Here is a 19,372-nt window from a genome sequence, read left to right as displayed (position 1 = left end):
TATGAAATTCTGGGTTGAAAATTCTTTTCTTTAAGAATGTTGAATAATGGCCGCTACTCTCTTCTGGCTTGTAAGGTTTCTGCAGAGAGATCTGCTGTTAGTTTGGTGGGCTTCCCACCAAACTCTTCTCAAGGAGTATCTTTCTGGTGGTCTCTGTATTTTCTAAATTTGAATGTTGGCCTGTCTTGCTAGGTTGAGGAAGTTCTCCTGGATAATATCCTGAGTGTGTTTTCCACCTTGGTTCCATTCCCCGCGTCACTTTTAGGTACACCAATCAAACCTAAACTTTGGCCTTTTCACATAGTCCCATATTTCTTGGAGGCTTTGTTCATTCCTTTTCATTCTTTTTTCTCTAATCTTGTCTTCACGCTTTATTTCATTAAGTCAATCTTCCATCTCTGATATCCTTTCTTCTGCTTGATCAATTCAGCTATTGATACTTGTGTATGCTTCACGAAGTTCTCGTGCTGTGTTTTTCAGTTCCATCAGGCACTTATCTTTTTCTCTAAACTGGCTATTCTAGTTGGCAGTTCCTGTAACCATTTATCAAGGTTCTTAGCTTCCTTGCACTGGGTTAGAACATGCGCCTTTAGCTCGGAAGAGTTTATTACCCACCTCTGAAGCCTACTTCTGTCAATTCATCAAACTCATTCTCCGTCCAGTTTTGTTCCCTTGCTGGCAAGGAGTTGTGATCCTTTGGAGGGGAAGAGGCATTCTGGTATTTGGAATTTTCAGCCTTTTTGTGCTGGTTTTTCCTCATCTTTGTGGATTTATCTACCTTTGATATTTGATGCTGATGACCTGTGGATGGGGTTTTTGCGTGGATGTCCTTTTTGTTGATGTTGATGTTATTGCTTTCTGTTTGTTAGTTTTCCTTCTAAGAGTCAGGCCCCTCTGCTGCAGGTCTGTAGGAGTTTGCTGGAGATCCACCCCAGACCCTGTTTGCCTGGGTATCACCAGCGGAAGCTGCAGAACAGCAAAGATTGCTGCCTGCTCCTTCTTCTGGAAGCTTCGTCCCAGAGGGACACCCACCAGATGCCAACTGGAGCTCTCCTGTATGAGGTGTCTGTCAACCCCTGCTAGGAGGTATCTCCCAGTCAGGAGGCACAGGTGTCAGGGACTCACTTAAGGAGGCATTCTGTCCCTTAGCAGAGCTCAAGCACTGTGCTGGGAGATCTGTTGCTCTCTTCAGAGCCGGCAGGCAGGAACATTTAAGTCTGCTGAAGCTGTACCCACAGCTGCCCCTTCCCCCAGGTGTTTTGTCCCAGGGAGATGGGAGTTTTATCTATAAGCCCCTGACTGGGGCTGCTGCCTTTCTTTCAGAGATGCCCTGCCCAGAGAGGAGGAATCTAGAGAGGCAGTCTGGCTACAGTGGCTTTGCGGTACTGAGGTGGGTTCTGCCCAGTCCGAACTTCCCAGTGGCTTTATTTACACTGTGAGTGGAAAACCGCTTACTCAAGCCTCAGTAATGGCAGATGCCCCAACCCCTGACCAAGCTTGAGCATCCCAGGTCGACTTCAGACAGCTGTGCTGGCAGCAAGAATTTCAAGCCAGTGGGTCTTAGCTTGCTGGGCTCCATGGAAGTGGGATCCACTGAGCAAGACCACTTGGCTCCTGGCTTCAGCTCCCTTTCCAGGAGAGTGAATGGTTCTGTCTCTCTGGAGTTCCAGGTGCCACTAGTGTATGAACAAAAAAAACCCTGTAGCTAGCTCGGTGTCTGTCCAAATGGGCACCCAGTTTTGTGCTTGAAACCCAGGGCCCTGGTGGTGTAGGCACCCGAGGGGATCTCCTGGTCTGCGGGTGCAAAAGCCATGGGAAAAGCGTAGTATCTGAGCCAGATATCACTGTCCCTCATGGCTTCCCTTGGCTGGGGAAGGGAGTTCCCCGACCCCTTGTGCTTCCCGGGTGAGGTGATGCCCCACCCTGCTTCTGCTCACCCTCTGTGGGCTGCACCCACTGTCTAACCAGTCCCAGTGAGATGAGCTGGGTACCTCAGTTGGAAATGCAGAAATCACCCACCTTCTACATTGTTCTCACTGGAAGCTGCGGACCAGAGCTGGTCCTATTTGGCCATCTTGCCCTGGACCTCCCCAGCACCATTTATTAAACAAGGAATCCTTTCCCCATTGCTTGTTTTTGTCAGGTTTGTTGAAAATCAGATGGTTGTAAATATGTGGTCTTATTTGAGTTCTCTATCCTGTTCCATTGGTCTGTGTTTTTGTACCAGTACCATGTGTATGGTATGTTTTAAATCAGTGTGGTGAAAGATTAAGAAATTAGCATTTACCTCCCAGTTTAAGTACATTGTTTTATTACTTTTTTAATATTATAATTTTGTTCTGAAACAATAATTTCCACAGTTGGATCTTAAGATTTACTATCAATACTTTTACTAGGATTTCTTTATTGTTTGTTTCATGCCCCACCTTTTTTTTTTTTTTTTTTGAGCCCGAGTCTCGCTCTGTCGCCCAGGCTGGAGTGCAGTGGTGCCATCTCGGCTCACTGCAACCTCTGCCTCCTGGGTTCAAGTGATTCTCCTGCCTCAGCCTCCCAAGTAGCTGGGACTACAGGCGTGTGCCACCAAGTCTGCCTAATTTTTTGTATTTTTAGTAGAGACGGGGTTTCCCCGTGTTAGCCAGGATGGTCTCAATCTCCTGACCTCGTGATCAGCCTGCCTCGGCCTCCCAAAGTGCTGGGATTACAGGTGTGAGCCACTGGGCCTGGCCTGCCCCACCTATTTTTTTATGGTTGCTTTTTTCTTTTTATCCTCAGCTTTACTAAATTGTAACTAACGACAAATGTATACATTTACAGTGTATAGCATGATGGTTGGATATATGTACACACTGTGAAATGATTACCCCAATCAAGCTAATCCATCACCTCGCATGGTTATCCTTTTTTTTGTTTGTGGTGAGAACATTTAAGGTACTTTAAGTCTTAGCAATTTTCAAGTATATAATATGTTATTATTAACTATAGTCATGCTATACAGTAGATCTTCAGGGCATATTCTTCCTTTAGAACTGAAACCCTGTAACCTTTGACCAACATCTCCCATCTCACTCGCCGTCCCCAGTCCCTGGCAACCACCATTCTTCTCTCTGCTTTTTTTTTTTTTTTTTTTTTTTTTTGAGACGGAGTCTCACTCTGTCACCAAGTTGGAGTGCAGTGGCATGATCTCGGCTCACTGCAACCTCTGCCTCCCGGGTTCAAGCGATCCCCCTGTCCCAGCCTCCCAAATAGCTGGGACTACAGGCGCACACCACCATGCCGGGCTAATTTTTATATTTTTAGTAGAGACGGGGTTTCACCATGTTGGCCAGGATGGTCTCGATTTCTTGACCTCATGATCCGCCTGCCTCGGCCTCCAAAAGTGCTGGGATTACAGGCATAAGCCACCGCACCTGGCCCTCTCTGCTTCTATGAGTTCGACTTTTTCACGTTCTGCACATAAGTGAAATCATGTAGTATTTGTCTTTCTGTGCTTGGCTTATTTCACTTAGCATAATGTCCTCCGGGTTCATCCATGTTGTCATAAATGACAGGATCTCCTTCTTTGTTAAGGCTGAACAGTATTCCATTGTGTATATGGATACTACATTTTCTTTATCCATTCACTGATTGATGGACACTAAGGTTGATTCCATATCTTGACTATTATAAATAATGCTGGAGTGAACATGGAAATGGAGATATCTTTTTAACATACTGACTTCATTTCCTTTGGATATGTATACACAGTAGTGGGATTTCTAGATCATATGATAGTATTCTTAATTTTCTGAGAAACCACCCTACTGTTTTCCAAAATGGCCATACTAATTTACATTCCCACCAGCAGTGTACGAGGATTCCCTTTCCTCCACATCCTTGCCAGAGATCATTTTTGTTCCTTGTAAAGCCCTTTTTATCACAGGGGTTCTGTATTGGGATGTGGCAATTGCTACTTCCTTTCCCACTTTCTCCCTGCTTCACCTCCAGCAGTATTCCTCAGGTAAAAGGCTAGATAGTAGACAAGAAAAATTATATAAACATGATTTCTCCATCAAGTCTACCTCCCCTGTTAAGTCAGGATTCTTAATTATTATTAATTATTATCCTAATTATGAATAGGATCTCTGTGGAGATATTTTGTGCTTCTACCTCACCCTGACCAATACCTACTTCTGCACTCAAGACTCTAAAGTATCTTTGAGGAGGTCTTCCAGAACATTGACCTCTTGGGAAATCGTCATCCTTTCTCATGACTGAGGAGGCTTCAGAATCCTCCCTTATGTTGGTCCAACTTGCACAGCACTTGGCAGACATTCTACATTGTGTATGGTTTGGGAGTCATAGGCATTTTCTTCTTTAATTGATGATGGCATTTTAAAAATCTATATTTTGTTCTTTTTGTTGTTTTCTGGTTTGCCAGGAGCAGGTAGTGAGATAAGAATGCTTTTACATTTGATTTTTTGTCAGAATCTCTTTTGGCATTAAATCATATTTTTAATATCTGATATCACATACTTACCATCAGAATATATGCACTATTTAATGGAATCTAATAAAGCTTTTCTGAAAATATTGCCCATCATTATCTTATAACTTGTACTTTGTGTGGTATTTCCATACAAAATATTTGCATGTTTTTGTTTTGCTACTGTTTCTAGTAGAGGGTATAGTCTGACTAATATATAACTTAATGAATAGAGTGGGATGGTTTACAGTTGAAGTGTTTTTTTCCCTAAAATTAAGAACTTCACGACTTTTCTTGTGAGTGTTATAGTCAAATTTCTTTTTTTAAAAAAAAAAGTGACCGTCTTCACTCACTTATTTCAATGATTATTTTAAACCTTTGCCAAGCCCTCAGTACTACCAGATTGCACCCACTCCACTGCCTGCCCATGTCATTCTGAGAATATAGCTTTGCCTTCTCTTTTGCAGAGTAAGTAAGAACCAATTTGTGAAAACCAACTCAGCCTCCAACCCCCGAAACACAAACTTACCTGTATCCTAACTCATCCTTAGCTTCTTATATTTATTTAGTGACTTTCAGTCTTGTCCAAGGTTATTTCTGCCTCTTGCGATCTAGATGCTATCAGTTCCCTCCTCCTCAGGGACCTCATTCCATCTACTGTTCTTTTTCTCTCTTGTATTTGAAGTCTTCTTCTCTCCATTGGTTTACAGCTTCACAACTTACTGTGTAACTTTGAGGAATTGCTTAACCCTTCATGGTCTTGCTTTCATAATCTCCTTATTTGTAAAATGGGGACATCAGGAAAAACTATTTTGCAGGATTGATGTAAAGACTAGAGAGATGGTATACAAAGTTCTTTGTATAGTGTGCAGCACCTTGTAAGAGGCAATATTATCCCGTGACACACACTCCCACCACTTCCCTGATTTTCTGCTACCTTCCAAAGCCAAGTTTCTTGAAAAAGTAGTCTACATTCAGAATTTCTGCTACTTCACTACTCATTCACTCCTCACCTGCTGAAGTCTACTTCATTACCTTTCTGCTGAAGCTGCCTTGGGTAAAGGTCCTCAATGACTTCCTAACTGACACAAACTTTCCTTTCTTTTTAATCTTATTTGACCTCTCAGAGACATTGTACCTACTCCCTAAAACTCTTCCTACCCTTGGTTTCCATGATACTACTCTCTTCTGGCAATCCTTTTACCTCCTTTTGTTTTCCTTTATAAGCAGATTTCGTATTTGATTCTCCATTCTTTCACCACATGTACTCACTCTGATGTTATCATCCATAGCCATATATCTAGCCTCTGTCTCACTCCTGAGTTTTAGACTGCACTATCCACTACAATAGCCACTAGCCACATGTGGCAATTGAGCACTTGAAATGTGGTAAGACCGAATTGAGATGTCCCCTAAGTGTAAAATACGTACTGGGTTTTGAAGACACAGTGTGAAAAAAGAATGTAGCTGGGCGCAGTGGCTCACGCCTGTAATCCCAGCATTTTGGGAGGCCGAGGCGGGTGGATCACGAGGTCAGGAGAACAAGACCATCCTGGCTAACACGGTGAAACCCCGTCTCTACTAAAAATACAAAAAATTAGCCGGGTGTAGTGGCGGCACCTGTAGTCTCAGCTACTTGGGAGGCTGAGGCAGGAGAATGGTGTGAACCCGGGAGGTGGAGCTTGCAGTGAGCCAAGATCACACCACTGCACTCCAGCCTGGAAGACAGCAAGACTCCATCTCAAAAAAAAAAGAAAAAAGAATGTAAAACATCTTGGTAATGTTTATATTGATTGTACTTTTATATGATAATATTTAATATGTATTAGTTTAAAAGGTATTACTAAAAATTAATTCTACCATTTTTTATTTTTCTAACATGACAATGGGAAAATTTTAAATAACATATGTAGCTCACATTATATTTCTATTTGACAGTCCTGGTCTAGAGCCACATCTATCAACAGTATACGTCTACTAGAATTCCTACAGATACCACAAATTTTGTATATCACAAACCTAACTCCTGCTCTGCAACCCCTTACACACAATTACATGAATATTAAGCTTTCCTTGTATTCTATATTCCAATGAATGGTACCACCATCTGCTGGACAAGCCATAACTGCATTTACATAATCTCTTCCCTTGCCTGTTGCATCCCTATACGTGTCTATAGGATTTATGATCATTCGGACTACTGTCTATTTCCCTCATCAGATTACAAGTTAATTCATAAGTTAATTCATTATATTAACTCATCAGATTATATGTTAATTAAACATAAGGGCATGTGTTTTTAACTGTTTCTACATTGTATAGCTAGATGATTAGTATATTATAAATGCTGAGTAAATATTTAGAATTAATAGATGAAAGGTGACATTTTTTCTCTCTTTTTTTGTAATAGCCTTATTCTGATTATGGAGTTCAAGCAACATATCACCAGGTTTATGCTCCAAGTGCCATCACTATGCCTGCGCCTGTGATGCAGCCTGAACCAATTAAAGTAAGAAATTTGTTTTGACTTTTTACTTTTTCTTCCATCATATTTCAAGTTTTCCAACTTTCTCTTCTAGAAAGGAACAATTTTGGATATTTACATCACACTTGTGATCAGAAGTACAGAATTAGCAAACTCTTTCATGTGAAGGAAATATAATTCTAAATTAACTATTAACTTTTTTATTTATTGTGGTAATATATGCAACTTAAAAATTTTCTTTTTTAAAAAATTTTTATTTTATTTTATTTTATTATACTTTAAGTTTTAGGGTACATGTGCACAATGTGCAGGTTTGTTACATATGTATACATGTGCCATGTTGGTGTACTGAACCCATTAACTCATCATTTAGCATTAGGCATATCTCCTAATGCTATCCCTCCCCACTCCCCCCACCCCACAACAGTCCCCGGAGTGTGATGTTCCCCTTCCTGTGTCCATGTGTTCTCATTGTTCAATTCCCACCTATGAGTGAGAACATGCGGTGTTTGGTTTTTTGTCCTTACAATAGTTTGCTGAGAATGATGGTTTCCAGCTTCATCCATGTCCCTACAAAGGACATGAACTCATCATTTTTTATGGCTGCATAGTATTCCATGGTGTATATCTGCCACATTTTCTTAATCCAGTCTATCATTGTTGGACATTTGGGTTGGTTCCAAGTCTTTGCTATTGTGAATAGTGCCGCAATAAACATACGTATGCATGTGTCTTTATAGCAGCATGATTTATAGTCCTTTGGGTATATACCCAGTAATGGGATGGCTGGGTCAAATGGTATTTCTAGTTCTAGATCCCTGAGGAATCGCCACACTGACTTCCACAATGGTTGAACTAGTTTACAGTCCCACCAACAGTGTAAAAGTGTTCCTATTTCTCCACATCCTCTCCAGCACCTGTTGTTTCCTGACTTTTTAATGATCGCCATTCTAACTGGTGTAAGATGGTATCTCATTGTGGTTTTGATTTGCATTTCTCTGATGGCCAGTGATGATGAGCATTTTTTCATGTGTTTTTTGGCTGCATAAATGTCTTCTTTTGAGAAGTGTCTGTTCATATCCTTCACCCACTTTTTCATGGGGTTGTTTGTTTTTTTCTTGTAAATTTGTTTGAGTTCATTGTAGATTCTGGATATTAGAGATATCCTTTGTCAGAGGAGTAGATTGCGAAAATTTTCTCCCATTTTGTAGGTTGCCTTTTCACTCTGATGGTAGTTTCTTTTGCTGTGCAGAAGCTCTTTAGTTTAATTAGATCCCATTTGTCAATTTTGGCTTTTGTTGCCATTGCTTTTGGTGTTTTAGACATGAAGTCCTTGCCCATGCCTATGTCTTGAATGGTATTGCCTAGGTTTTCTTCTAGGGTTTTTATGGTTTTAGGTCTAACATGTAAGTCTTTAATCCATCTTGAATTAATTTTTGTATAAGGTGTAAGGAAGGGATCCAGTTTCAGCTTTCTACATATGGCTAGCCAGTTTTCCCAGCACCATTTATTAAATAGGGGATCCTTTCCCCATTTCTTGTTTTTGTCAGGCTTGTCAAAGATCAGATAGTTGTAGATATGCAGCATTATTTCTGAGGGCTCTGTTCTGTTCCATTGGTCTATATCTCTGTTTTGGTACCAGTACCATGCTGTTTTGGTTACTGTAGCCTTGTAGTATTGTATATCTAGAAAACCCCATTGTCTCAGCCCAAAATCTCCTTAAGCTGATAAGCAACTTCAGAAAAGTCTCAGGATACAAAATCAATGTACAAACATCACAAGTATTCTTATACACCAATAACAGACAAACAGGGAGCCAAATCATGAGTGAACTCCCATTCACAATTGCTTCAAAGAGAATAAAATACCTAGGAATCCAACTTACAAGGGATGTGAAGGACCTCTTCAAGGAGAACTACAAACCACTGCTCAATGAAATAAAAGAGGGTACAAACAAATGGAAGAACATTCCATGCTCACGGGTAGGAAGAATCAATATCATGAAAATGGCCATACTGCCCAAGGTAATTTATAGATTCAATGCCATCCCCATCAAGCTACCAATGGCTTTCTTCACAGAATTGGAAAAAACTACTTTAAAGTTCATATGGAACCAAAAAAGAGCCCTCATCGCCAAGTCAATCCTAAGCCAAAAGAACAAAGCCGGAGGTATCACGCTACCTGACTTCAAACTTAAAAATTTTCTGTTTCAACCATTGTTAAGTGTACAATTCAGTGGCATTAATTACATTCACAATGCTATGCAACCATCACCATTGTTTTCAAACCTTTTCCTCACCCCAAGTTGAAACTCTGTGCACCCATTAAGCAATAACTCTTCCTATGTGCTTCCTCTCAACCCCTAGTCCCTGGTAACCTCTAATTTACTTTCTATCTATATGAATTTGCCTATTCTAGATATTTAATATACAGTACTCTGATTTTTATTATCTATGTTGATGACATGTGACATTTATGGGGAGGTGAAAACAATTAATGATCTCCTTTTCCAGTTTGGGGATCATGTTCATGCCTCCTTAGTCAGATTCAGGCCAAAGAATGATAATCTAGTTATACCCATGTATACACTCAATATATTTTGACTATCTACTATGTACAGGGAATTCTTCCTATTCCCTTATGAACAAGTTTCTTGGTGAAACTCTTGCATCATCCCTTTAAGGAAATGAACTTTATCTGCAGTAAAGAGCCACAGACTGATCAACTGTTGAGATGGTAATATGAATCCTGCATACAGTGTACTTTGGTGAGGAAGGTAGGCATAGTCTTTGCATTAAAATAATGGATATTAGCTATTTCACACTCATATTTATGTTCTGGCCCATCCTATGTGTTGAACTCAATACCAAGACAGTCTACTTTAAGGAGCCTCCCGGTCTTCTCGCGACCCTTCACCCCATTACCACTCACTGCCATTACCACTCACTGCATCCCTTCATTGGCTTTATCACTATACACCAAACATGAAATAAAACCATAATTTTGACATATTGTCAAAACCTATAGTGTTACTAAACATTACTTATAGAGGCTTCATTTTTAGTATTGTTAGAAAATCTTCTAAAACAGACTTCTTCTGTCATTAACATTTACTCCAAATATACTTTTGCAGAAATGGCTGATGTTGCTATGCCATATTATGTAAGTGATAGTTATTTTCAGTTACTGAGAGAGAGCTATATCACAAAGTGATGGAAATTGTGTAATTTATACAATTATACAAATTGAATAATTTGAATAGAGGATGGAGTGGTGGGTGGTATTTGGATAGGAGAAATTTCCAAAGGATGTTAATGTTAAACATTCTTAAAATTTAATTCTTCTAGTTTAAGAGTATATATTTCTCTAAATGTTCTTAGATCTGTGAGTAGGTAACATCAGAAATTGTACAGAGAAACTGGTATCTTACTCTTTAATATAGTCATATAAAGATTACCAATTCTGGCCAACTGTGGTGGCTCATGCCTGCAATCCCAGCACTTTGGGAGGCCAAGGTAGGAGGATTGCTTGAAGCCAGGAGTTTGAGAGCATAGTGAGACCCTGCCTCTACAAAATAAAAATTTTAAAAACTATCTGGGCATGGTGGTGCACCCCTATAGTGCTAACTCCTCAGCCTCTACAAAATAAAAATTTTAAAAACTATCTGGGCATGGTGGTGCACCCCTATAGTGCTAACTACTCAGGAGGCTGAGGCAGGATGATCACTTGAGCCCAAAGGTTCAAGGTTACAGTGAGCTATGATCACGCCACTGCATTCTAGTTTGGGCAACAGAGTGAAACCATGTATATCTCTAAAATAAAAAAATAATAATAATTACCAATTCCTCTTTTGTTAGAGATGGAAAAAAATAGACTTCCAAAGTCAAAACTGGAGCACAAGATAGTTATGTAGAATTTTGTGTTTCTCATTTTTATTTTTTAAGATTAAATGTTCTATGCATTTTATACTCAATATTTTTCTTTAGGTGACTTAGTGGCCCTCAATACAAAACGATACCCCACTCAGAGACAGAAACTCCAAAACCACTTCTGTAGTTTTCTAGAACTATATAATGCTGTAGAAATGCTTTAATATGCATGTATTACTATGTGGCAAATTATCTATTTTTATTTACAGTGCATTTCTATTATAACATGGAAATCTTAATATACAAATGTTGTTCTACATTATGAAACAATCTTTTTCTAGAACATATTACTAATATTAAAATATTAGTGAATGACATTTGAAACATTAGCCTTTTTTTACTTCCAATGCAAATTTTCTCTAGTACCAAAAATCTTGGTGACTTTTAAAATAGAAAGGTGGAAATATTCTTTGGAGGAGTTGTTGTTTTTATAAGCGTAAAACTCATTTTTAAAGCTCTAATGATTACAACTCATGAATGTTAATTGAAGATATCCCAAAGTAGGAATTTCAAATGTCAAAATTATCTTGAAGCAACAAATCTATTCCATAAAATAGAAACCTTATGCAGAGTTTGAAGCACAAGTCTAACTGCTGTGAAGTACTGTTTACCAGAAACTACTCATTGGCTGTAAGCCACAGCCTACATACTCTGTCAAATCAAATACAAAAACGAATAAATACAAAACAGACCAATATAGAGGTAACTAGATTAATATAATACTAATTAGGGCCATCATTCCCTAATTCAGCAGTAACATCTTATACAGAATCAAGTTTTAGGCCAGGTGTGGTAACTCACACCTGAACCCCAGCACTTTGGGAGGCCAAGGCAGGAGGATCACTTGAGCCAGGAGTTTGAGGCCAGCCTGGCAATATGGCGAGACCCCATCTCTAATTTTAAAAAAGAAATAAAAGAGAATTAAGTTTTAAAGTCAAAAAAAGCAAAACCACATAATGTCAAAATTATCCCACTGAACTAGACTAGGAAGGAACAAAAGGAAAATCTGTGTTTCTGGGTATGTGAACTATTATGTTTCTAAGATAAATATCAAATCCCAAGGTATGAAGGGTATAAGTGGAGAATTCTCAAGTGTTTTGGTTTTCTTACAGTGTTTTTACATTTTTGCATTAATATAAGCATCTAATAAAATTGTTCTTATATGGATTAAGTTCAATGTGTATTTTATTTAACTCCCATGTCTACTAACAATCGATGAAAACATATGGCTATTAAGGATCATATTTAACCTCTTGCCCAGGCTATAAGGAATTTCTTCTAAGTAAAATACTGGTTGGACTTAAATGAAAAACACAACTAATGGTCGACAAAGTATGATTCAGAAGTAAATTGGAGAGGGATCTGAACTACTACCACTATCTACTTCTAGTTCAGAGGCCCAGAGCGTGCACTTACCTAAAAATTAGCAACTATATCTGCTTTACAAAAAGATTCCACTACCAGTATCTTTTTCCCAACCATTTCCTCACTTGAGTATCATTAATACTTATGAATCAATTTAGAGACTAAAATTGTCTTGTATTCTGAAAAACCTGGGAAGGACAAGTATAAAGCAATGTAATCTAGAGGACAGAGGCAGGAAAAGCTCTGAATATATAAGGAGGGTATAAATTTTCATGTATGCTATATATAGTCAAACAATAGACAGCCTCAGATTCTCTAGAATAAGTTTTTTACTCATAAAGAACTAGGCAGGAGGAGCAAAAAATGCTCACCCACTTAGACATTAGAAATTGTATAGGTTCTGTGTCTACCAAGACTCCTTTTTGATGTAAGGACAGTAAGGAGAATCAAGTGTTCATGACACCAGTTCTAATTGTCATGAGTAGATCCCCATTCAAGGATGAGTAAACAGAAAAGTATGTATTATATGGATTCTGTGAAAAAAATTGAATATGGCACTACATTGAAGGCAAGGATGAATAGTATAAATATGTATATATGTATAAGAACGTATGTATTAGAGGAAATTAAATACAATTTTTAAGATGTATCCCATGTTCTCAGTAATAGATCTTTAAGAAACAATTGCAAGCTGAAAAACAGGAAAAATGAAATGGTTGCTAGCTACTGTAAGAAAATACTGCCCAAAAACTATTGACATGATGGAAAGAATCATATTTGCCTTTGTCATAAAGGGCCAGTAGTCACAAAAGAAAATGAAATCCTTCATAGAGAAGGATATTTTTAATTCTTCCAGAATGTAAAAGAAAATAACATGAAAGATTAAATGATGAGATAAAATGCTAGAACAGAGAGAGCAGAGAGACAGGTCCAACCAAAAAATAGTAATTCTCAAGAAAAGAATACAGAATAAATGGAACAGAAAGAATGTGCAGAAATTTTAACAGCAAAACAAAATCAAAAACACTGTGACTTGAATTTACAAATCAAAAAAGGATTCATCATGCCTCAAGCAAAATTAATGAGAAGCAACCCATGCATAGATATCCTGGCAGTTATCTTCCCCCATCATCCCATCCCACCAAACGTCCTTGGCCTTTTAACCTATTTTTTAACATTTTATTTTAAAATAATTTTACACTTACAGAAAGGTTGTAAAAATAATACATAGAGTTCATGTATCTCTTCACTCAACTTCTAATTTTAACAGCTTATAATCAAAACAATTAGCAAAACCAAGAAATTAGCATTCATAAAGTACTGTTAAGTAAACTACAGACCTATTAAGTGAACTACAAACTTCACCATTTTTTTCACTTATGTTCTTTTTCTGTTCTAGGATCTAATCTAAGATCCTACATTAATTTGTCATGTCTCCTTATTCTCCACCAATCTGTGACATTTACATAGTCTTTTATTGTCTTTCATGACCTTGATTCTTTTTTAAAATATTGATTAGTTATTTTGTAGAACACTCTTCACTTTTGTTGGCCTATGTTTTCTCTTAATTAGATAAAGGGTATGAATTTGGGACAATAATATCACAGAGGTGATATGCCCTTATCAGTGTGTCATATCAGGGGATATGAGATGCCAATATGTCTAATTACTGGCAGTGTTAATTTGATCACTTTAAGCTTAAAAAGTAACTTGCCCACAGTAGCATAGTTGAGTAAGTGGCAGATCCAGGATTCTAATCCAAGCATGCCTTCTACCATAGAGAAAAAGTTCGCTGGTCTCTTAAATCCTTGAAGTGAAGATCACTGACAAACCATGCACAAAGAACTTCCCATTAGGATTTTAGTGCCTCCCTCTTAACTATGATGTGCAGCCACGTTAGAATAAAACCTCTAGGGTGAGAGAACAAAATAAACAGAAAAAAAGAAATTCATAAGAAACATACAATGCAGGGAGCAGAAGAAAATATCAAAGAAACTACAATTAATATCCTCTCCAAAACAGGCAAAAACTAATGAGAAGTGGGACATGCATAGACAGCCTGACACTTTTTCTCCAAACATCTGTCCTTTTAATTTTTTTAGCCTTGCATTTTGAAATAATTTCAGATTTACTGAGAAGTTATAGAAATAATAGAGTTTCTGTATATCCTTCACCTACTTCATCCTTTGGCTAGAGGGCACAGGCACAGGAAATGAACATCAGTACAGTCGTCTAAACTATACACCTTATTCTAAAATGTCACTAGTTTTTCCACTAATGCGATAATTGAAATAAATTATGTGTGAGTTAAATATTACAGGCAAAAGTTTTCAGAACGTAGAATCAAAAAAGACTGAGGTGAATAATAATAGAGAAAAGATAAAATTAGATTAATCCAAGAAGTCAAATATTTTTTAAATTGCAGAAAGAGGAATAGAGAAAAATCATTAGAGGAAATTATCAATAAATTAATAGAAGAAAACTTCCTAGAAACTTAAGGACAAGAGTCTCTAAATTGAAAAGGCCTACCAACTACTTGCCACAATTACTGCAAAAGACTCACACTAAGGCCAATTATTGTGAAATTTCAGAATGGCAGGAATAATAGAAAAAATTCCAAAAGCTACTAAAGACAGAAAATAGATCACATTTCCCCTTGATCTTATCCATTTTTTTAAATAAATTTTACAGTAACTTTTACCTCAAATGTACCATGTAACCTGGAAATAATTATCTCAATGGTTCACTTTGTAAGAATGTACAGTGTATTTTTTGCAGTAATTTTCTGCTTTATTTTTCATTATGCAGACTTTAAATAGAATTCTTTTTTTTAATTTTATTATTATTATACTTTAAGTTTTAGGATACATGTGCACAACGTGCAGATTCATTACATATGTATACGTGTGCCATGTTGGTGTGCTGCACCCATTAACTCGTCATTTAGCATTAGGCATATCTCCTAATGCTATCCCTCCCCGCTCCACCCGCAACAGTCCCCTGTGTGTGATATTCCCCTTCCTGTGTCCAAGTTTTCTCATTGTTCAATTCCCACCTATGAGTGAGAACATGCAGTGTTTGGTTTTTTGTCCTTGCAATAGTTTGCTGAGAATGATGCTTTCCAGCTTCATCCATGTCCCTACAAAGGACATGAACTCATCATTTTTTATGGCTGCATAGTATTCCATGGTGTATATCTGCCACATTTTCTTAATCCAGTCTATCATTGTTGGACATTTGGGTTGGTTCCAAGTCTTTGCTATTGTGAATGGTGCCGTGATAAACATACGTGTGCGTCTTTATATCAGCATGATTTATAACCCTTTGGGTATATACCCAGTAATGGGATGGCTGGGTCAAATGGTATTTCTAGTTCTAGATCCCTGAGGAATCGCCACACTGACTTCCACAATGGTTGAACTGGTTTACAGTCCCACCAACAGTGTAAAAGTGTTCCTATTTCTCCACATCCTCTCCAGCACCTGTTGTTTCCTGACTTTTTAATGATCGCCATTCTAACTGGTGTGAGATGGTATCTCATTGTGGTTTTGATTTGCATTTCTCTGATGGCCAGTGATGATGAGCATTTTTTCATGTGTTTTTTGGCTGCATAAATGTCTCCTTTTGAGAAGTGTCTGTTCATATCCTTCGTCCACTTTTTGATGGGGTTGTTTGTTTTTTTCTTGTAAATTCGTTTGAGTTCATTGTAGATTCTGGATATTAGCCCTTTGTCAGATGAGTAGGTTGCAAAAATTTTCTCCCATTTTGTAGGTTGCCTTTTCACTCTGATGGTAGTTTCTTTTGCTGTGCAGAAGCTCTTTAGTTTAATTAGATCCCATTTGTCAATTTTGGCTTTTGTTGCCATTGCTTTTGGTGTTTTAGACATGAAGTCCTTGCCCATGCCTATGTCTTGAATGGTATTGCCTAGGTTTTCTTCTAGGGTTTTTATGGTTTTAGGTCTAACATGTAAGTCTTTAATCCATCTTGAATTAATTTTTGTATAAGGTGTAAGGAAGGGATCCAGTTTCAGCTTTCTACATATGGCTAGCCAGTTTTCCCAGCACCATTTATTAAATAGGGAATCCTTTCCCCATTTCTTGTTTTTGTCAGGCTTGTCAAAGATCAGATAGTTGTAGATATGCGGCATTATTTCTGAGGGCTCTGTTCTGTTCCATTGGTCTCTATCTCTGTTTTGGTACCAGTACCATGCTGTTTTGGTTACTGTAGCCTTGTAGTATAGTTTGAAGTCAGGTAGCGTGATGCCTCCAGCTTTGTTCTTTTTGCTTAGGATTGTCTTGGCTATACTGGCCCTTTTTTGGTTCCATGTTAAGTTTAAACTAGTTTATCATTTTTGATTGTGTCTATTTGATTCTTCTCTCTTTTTTTCTTTATTAGTCTTGCTAGCGGTCTATCAGTTTTGTTGATCCTTTCAAAAAACCAGCTCCTGGATTCATTAATTTTTTGAAGGGTTTTTTTGTGTCTCTATTTCCTTCAGTTCTGCTCTGATTTTAGTTATTGCTTGCCTTCTGCTAGCTTTTGAATGTGTTTGCTCTTGCTTTTCTAGTTCTTTTAATTGTGATGTTAGGGCGTCAATTTTGGATCTTTCCTGCTTTCTCTTGTGGGCATTTAGTGCTATAAATTTCCCTCTACACACTGCTTTGAATGCGTCCCAGAGATTCTGGTATGTTGTGTCTTTGCTCTCGTTGGTTTCAAAGAACATCTTTATTTCTGCCTTCATTTCGTTATGTACCCAGTAGTCATTCAGGAGCAGGTTGTTCAGTTTCCATGTATTTGAGCAGTTTTGAGTGAGATTCTTAATCCTGAGTTCTAGTTTGATTGCACTGTGGTCTGAGAGATAGTTTGTTATAATTTCTGTTCTTTTACATTTGCTGAGGAGAGCTTTACTTCCCAGTATGTGGTCAATTTTGGAATAGGTGTGGTGTGGTGCTGAAAAAAATGTATATTCTGTTGATTTTGGGTGGAGAGTTCTGTAGATGTCTATTAGGTCTGCTTGGTGCAGAGCTGAGTTCAATTCCTGGGTATCCTTGTTGACTTTCTGTCTTGTTGATCTGTCTAATGTTGACAGTGGGGTGTTAAAGTCTCCCATTATTAATGTGTGGGAGTCTAAGTCTCTTTGTAGGTCACTCAGGACTTGCTTTATGAATCTGGGTGCTCCTGTATTGGGTGCATATATATTTAGGATAGTTAGCTCTTCTTGTTGAACTCATCCCTTTACCATTATGTAATGGCCTTCTTTGTCTCTTTTGATCTTTGTTGGTTTAAAGTCTGTTTTATCAGAGACTAGGATTGCAACCCCTGCCTTTTTTTGTTTTCCATTGGCTTGGTAGATCTTCCTCCATCCTTTTATTTTGAGCCTATGTGTGTCTCTGCACATGAGATGGGTTTCCTGAATACAGCACACTGATGGGTCTTGACTCTTTATCCAATTTGCCAGTCTGTGTCTTTTAATTGGAGCATTTAGTCCATTTACATTTAAAGTTAATATTGTTATGTGTGAATTTGATCCTGTCATTATGATGTTAGCTGGTTATTTTTCTCATTAGTTGATGCAGTTTCTTCCTAGTCTCGATGGTCTTTACATTTTGGCATGATTTTGCAGCGGCTGGTACCAGTTGTTCCTTTCCATGTTTAATGCTTCCTTCAGGAGCTCTTGTAAGGCAGGCCTGGTGGTGACAAAATCTCTCAGCATTTGCTTGTCTGTAAAAGATTTTATTTCTCCTTCACTTATGAAGCTTAGTTTGGCTGGATATGAAATTCTGGGTTGAAAATTCTTTTCTTTAAGAATGTTGAATATTGGCCCCCACTCTCTTCTGGCTTGTAGGGTTTCTGCCAAGAGATCTGCTGTTAGTCTGATGGGCTTCCCTTTGAGGGTAACCCGACCTTTCTCTCTGGCTGCCCTTAACATTTTTTCCTTCATTTCAACTTTGGTGAATCTGACAATTATGTGTCTTGGAGTTGCTCTTCTCGAGGAGTATCTTTGTGGCGTTCTCTGTATTTCCTGAATCTGAACATTGGCCTGCCTTGCTAGATTGGGGAAGTTCTCCTGGATAATATCCTGCAGAGTGTTTTCCAACTTGGTTCCATTCTCCCCATCACTTTCAGGTACACCAATCAGACGTAGATTTGGTCTTTTCACATAGTCCCATATTTTTGGAGGCTTTGCTCATTTCTTTTTATTCTTTTTTCTCTAAACTTCCCTTCTCGCTTCATTTCATTCATTTCATCTTCCATTGCTGATACCCTTTCTTCCAGTTGATCGCATCGGCTCCTGAGGCTTCTGCATTCTTCACGTAGTTCTCGAGCCTTGGTTTTCAGCTCCATCAGCTCCTTTAAGCACTTCTCTGTATTGGTTATTCTAGTTATACATTCTTCTAAATTTTTTTCAAAGTTTTCAACTTCTTTGCCTTTGGTTTGAATGTCCTCCCGTAGCTCAGAGTCATTTGATCGTCTGAAGCCTTCTACTCTCAGCTCGTCAAAGTCATTCTCCATCCAGCTTTGTTCCATTGCTGGTGAGGAACTGCGTTCCTTTGGAGGAGGAGAGACGCTCTGCTTTTTAGAGTTTCCAGTTTTTCTGTTCTGTTTTTTCCCCATCTTTGTGGTTTTATCTACTTTTGGTCTTTGATGATGGTGATGTACAGATGGGTTTTTGGTGTGGATGTCCTTTCTGTTTGTTAGTTTTCCTTCTAACAGACAGGACCCTCAGCTGCAGGTCTGTTGGAATACCCTGCCGTGTGAGGTGTCAGTGTGCCCCTGCTGGGGGGTGCCTCCTAGTTAGGCTGCTCGGGGGTCAGGGGTCAGGGACCCACTTGAGGAGGCAGTCTGCCCATTCTCAGATCTCCAGCTGCATGCTGGGAGAACCACTGCTCTCTTCAAAGCTGTCAGACAGGGACATTTAAGTCTGCAGAGGTTACTGGTCTTTTAGTTTGTCTGTGCCCTGCCCCCAGAGGTGGAGCCTACAGAGGCAGGCAGGCCTCCTTCAGCTGTGGTGGGCTCCACCCAGTTCGAGCTTCCTGGCTGCTTTGTTTACCTAATCAAGCCTGGGCAATGGCGGGCGCCCCTCCCCCAGCCTCGCTGCCGCCTTGCAGTTAGAGCTCAGACTGCTGTGCTAGC

The 19,372-nt window shown here is 38.7% G+C and overlaps 1 protein-coding gene across 17 annotated transcripts in view; it reads left to right on the top strand.

Moving 5' to 3' along the window:
• Nucleotides 1-19,372, top strand: part of BOLL (boule homolog, RNA binding protein) — a 77,173-nt gene that overhangs the window by 37,758 nt on the left and 20,043 nt on the right. For all 17 annotated transcript variants that reach the window (XR_010149827.1, XM_054679196.2, XM_063790644.1 and 14 more), the window contains one exon: nt 6,873-6,971. Coding sequence is in view for 16 of the 17 variants with exons in the window: in XM_054679196.2 (XP_054535171.1) it covers nt 6,873-6,971 (99 nt within the window). In the remaining variant the exon portion in view is untranslated. The remainder of the gene's footprint in view (nt 1-6,872; nt 6,972-19,372) is intronic.

This window comes from Pan troglodytes, chromosome 13 (assembly GCF_028858775.2).
Source record: "Pan troglodytes isolate AG18354 chromosome 13, NHGRI_mPanTro3-v2.0_pri, whole genome shotgun sequence".
NCBI classification, from domain to species: domain Eukaryota; kingdom Metazoa; phylum Chordata; class Mammalia; order Primates; family Hominidae; genus Pan; species Pan troglodytes.
Note: the sequence above shows the minus strand (reverse complement) of the source record. Positions and strands in the feature narration are given on the sequence as shown.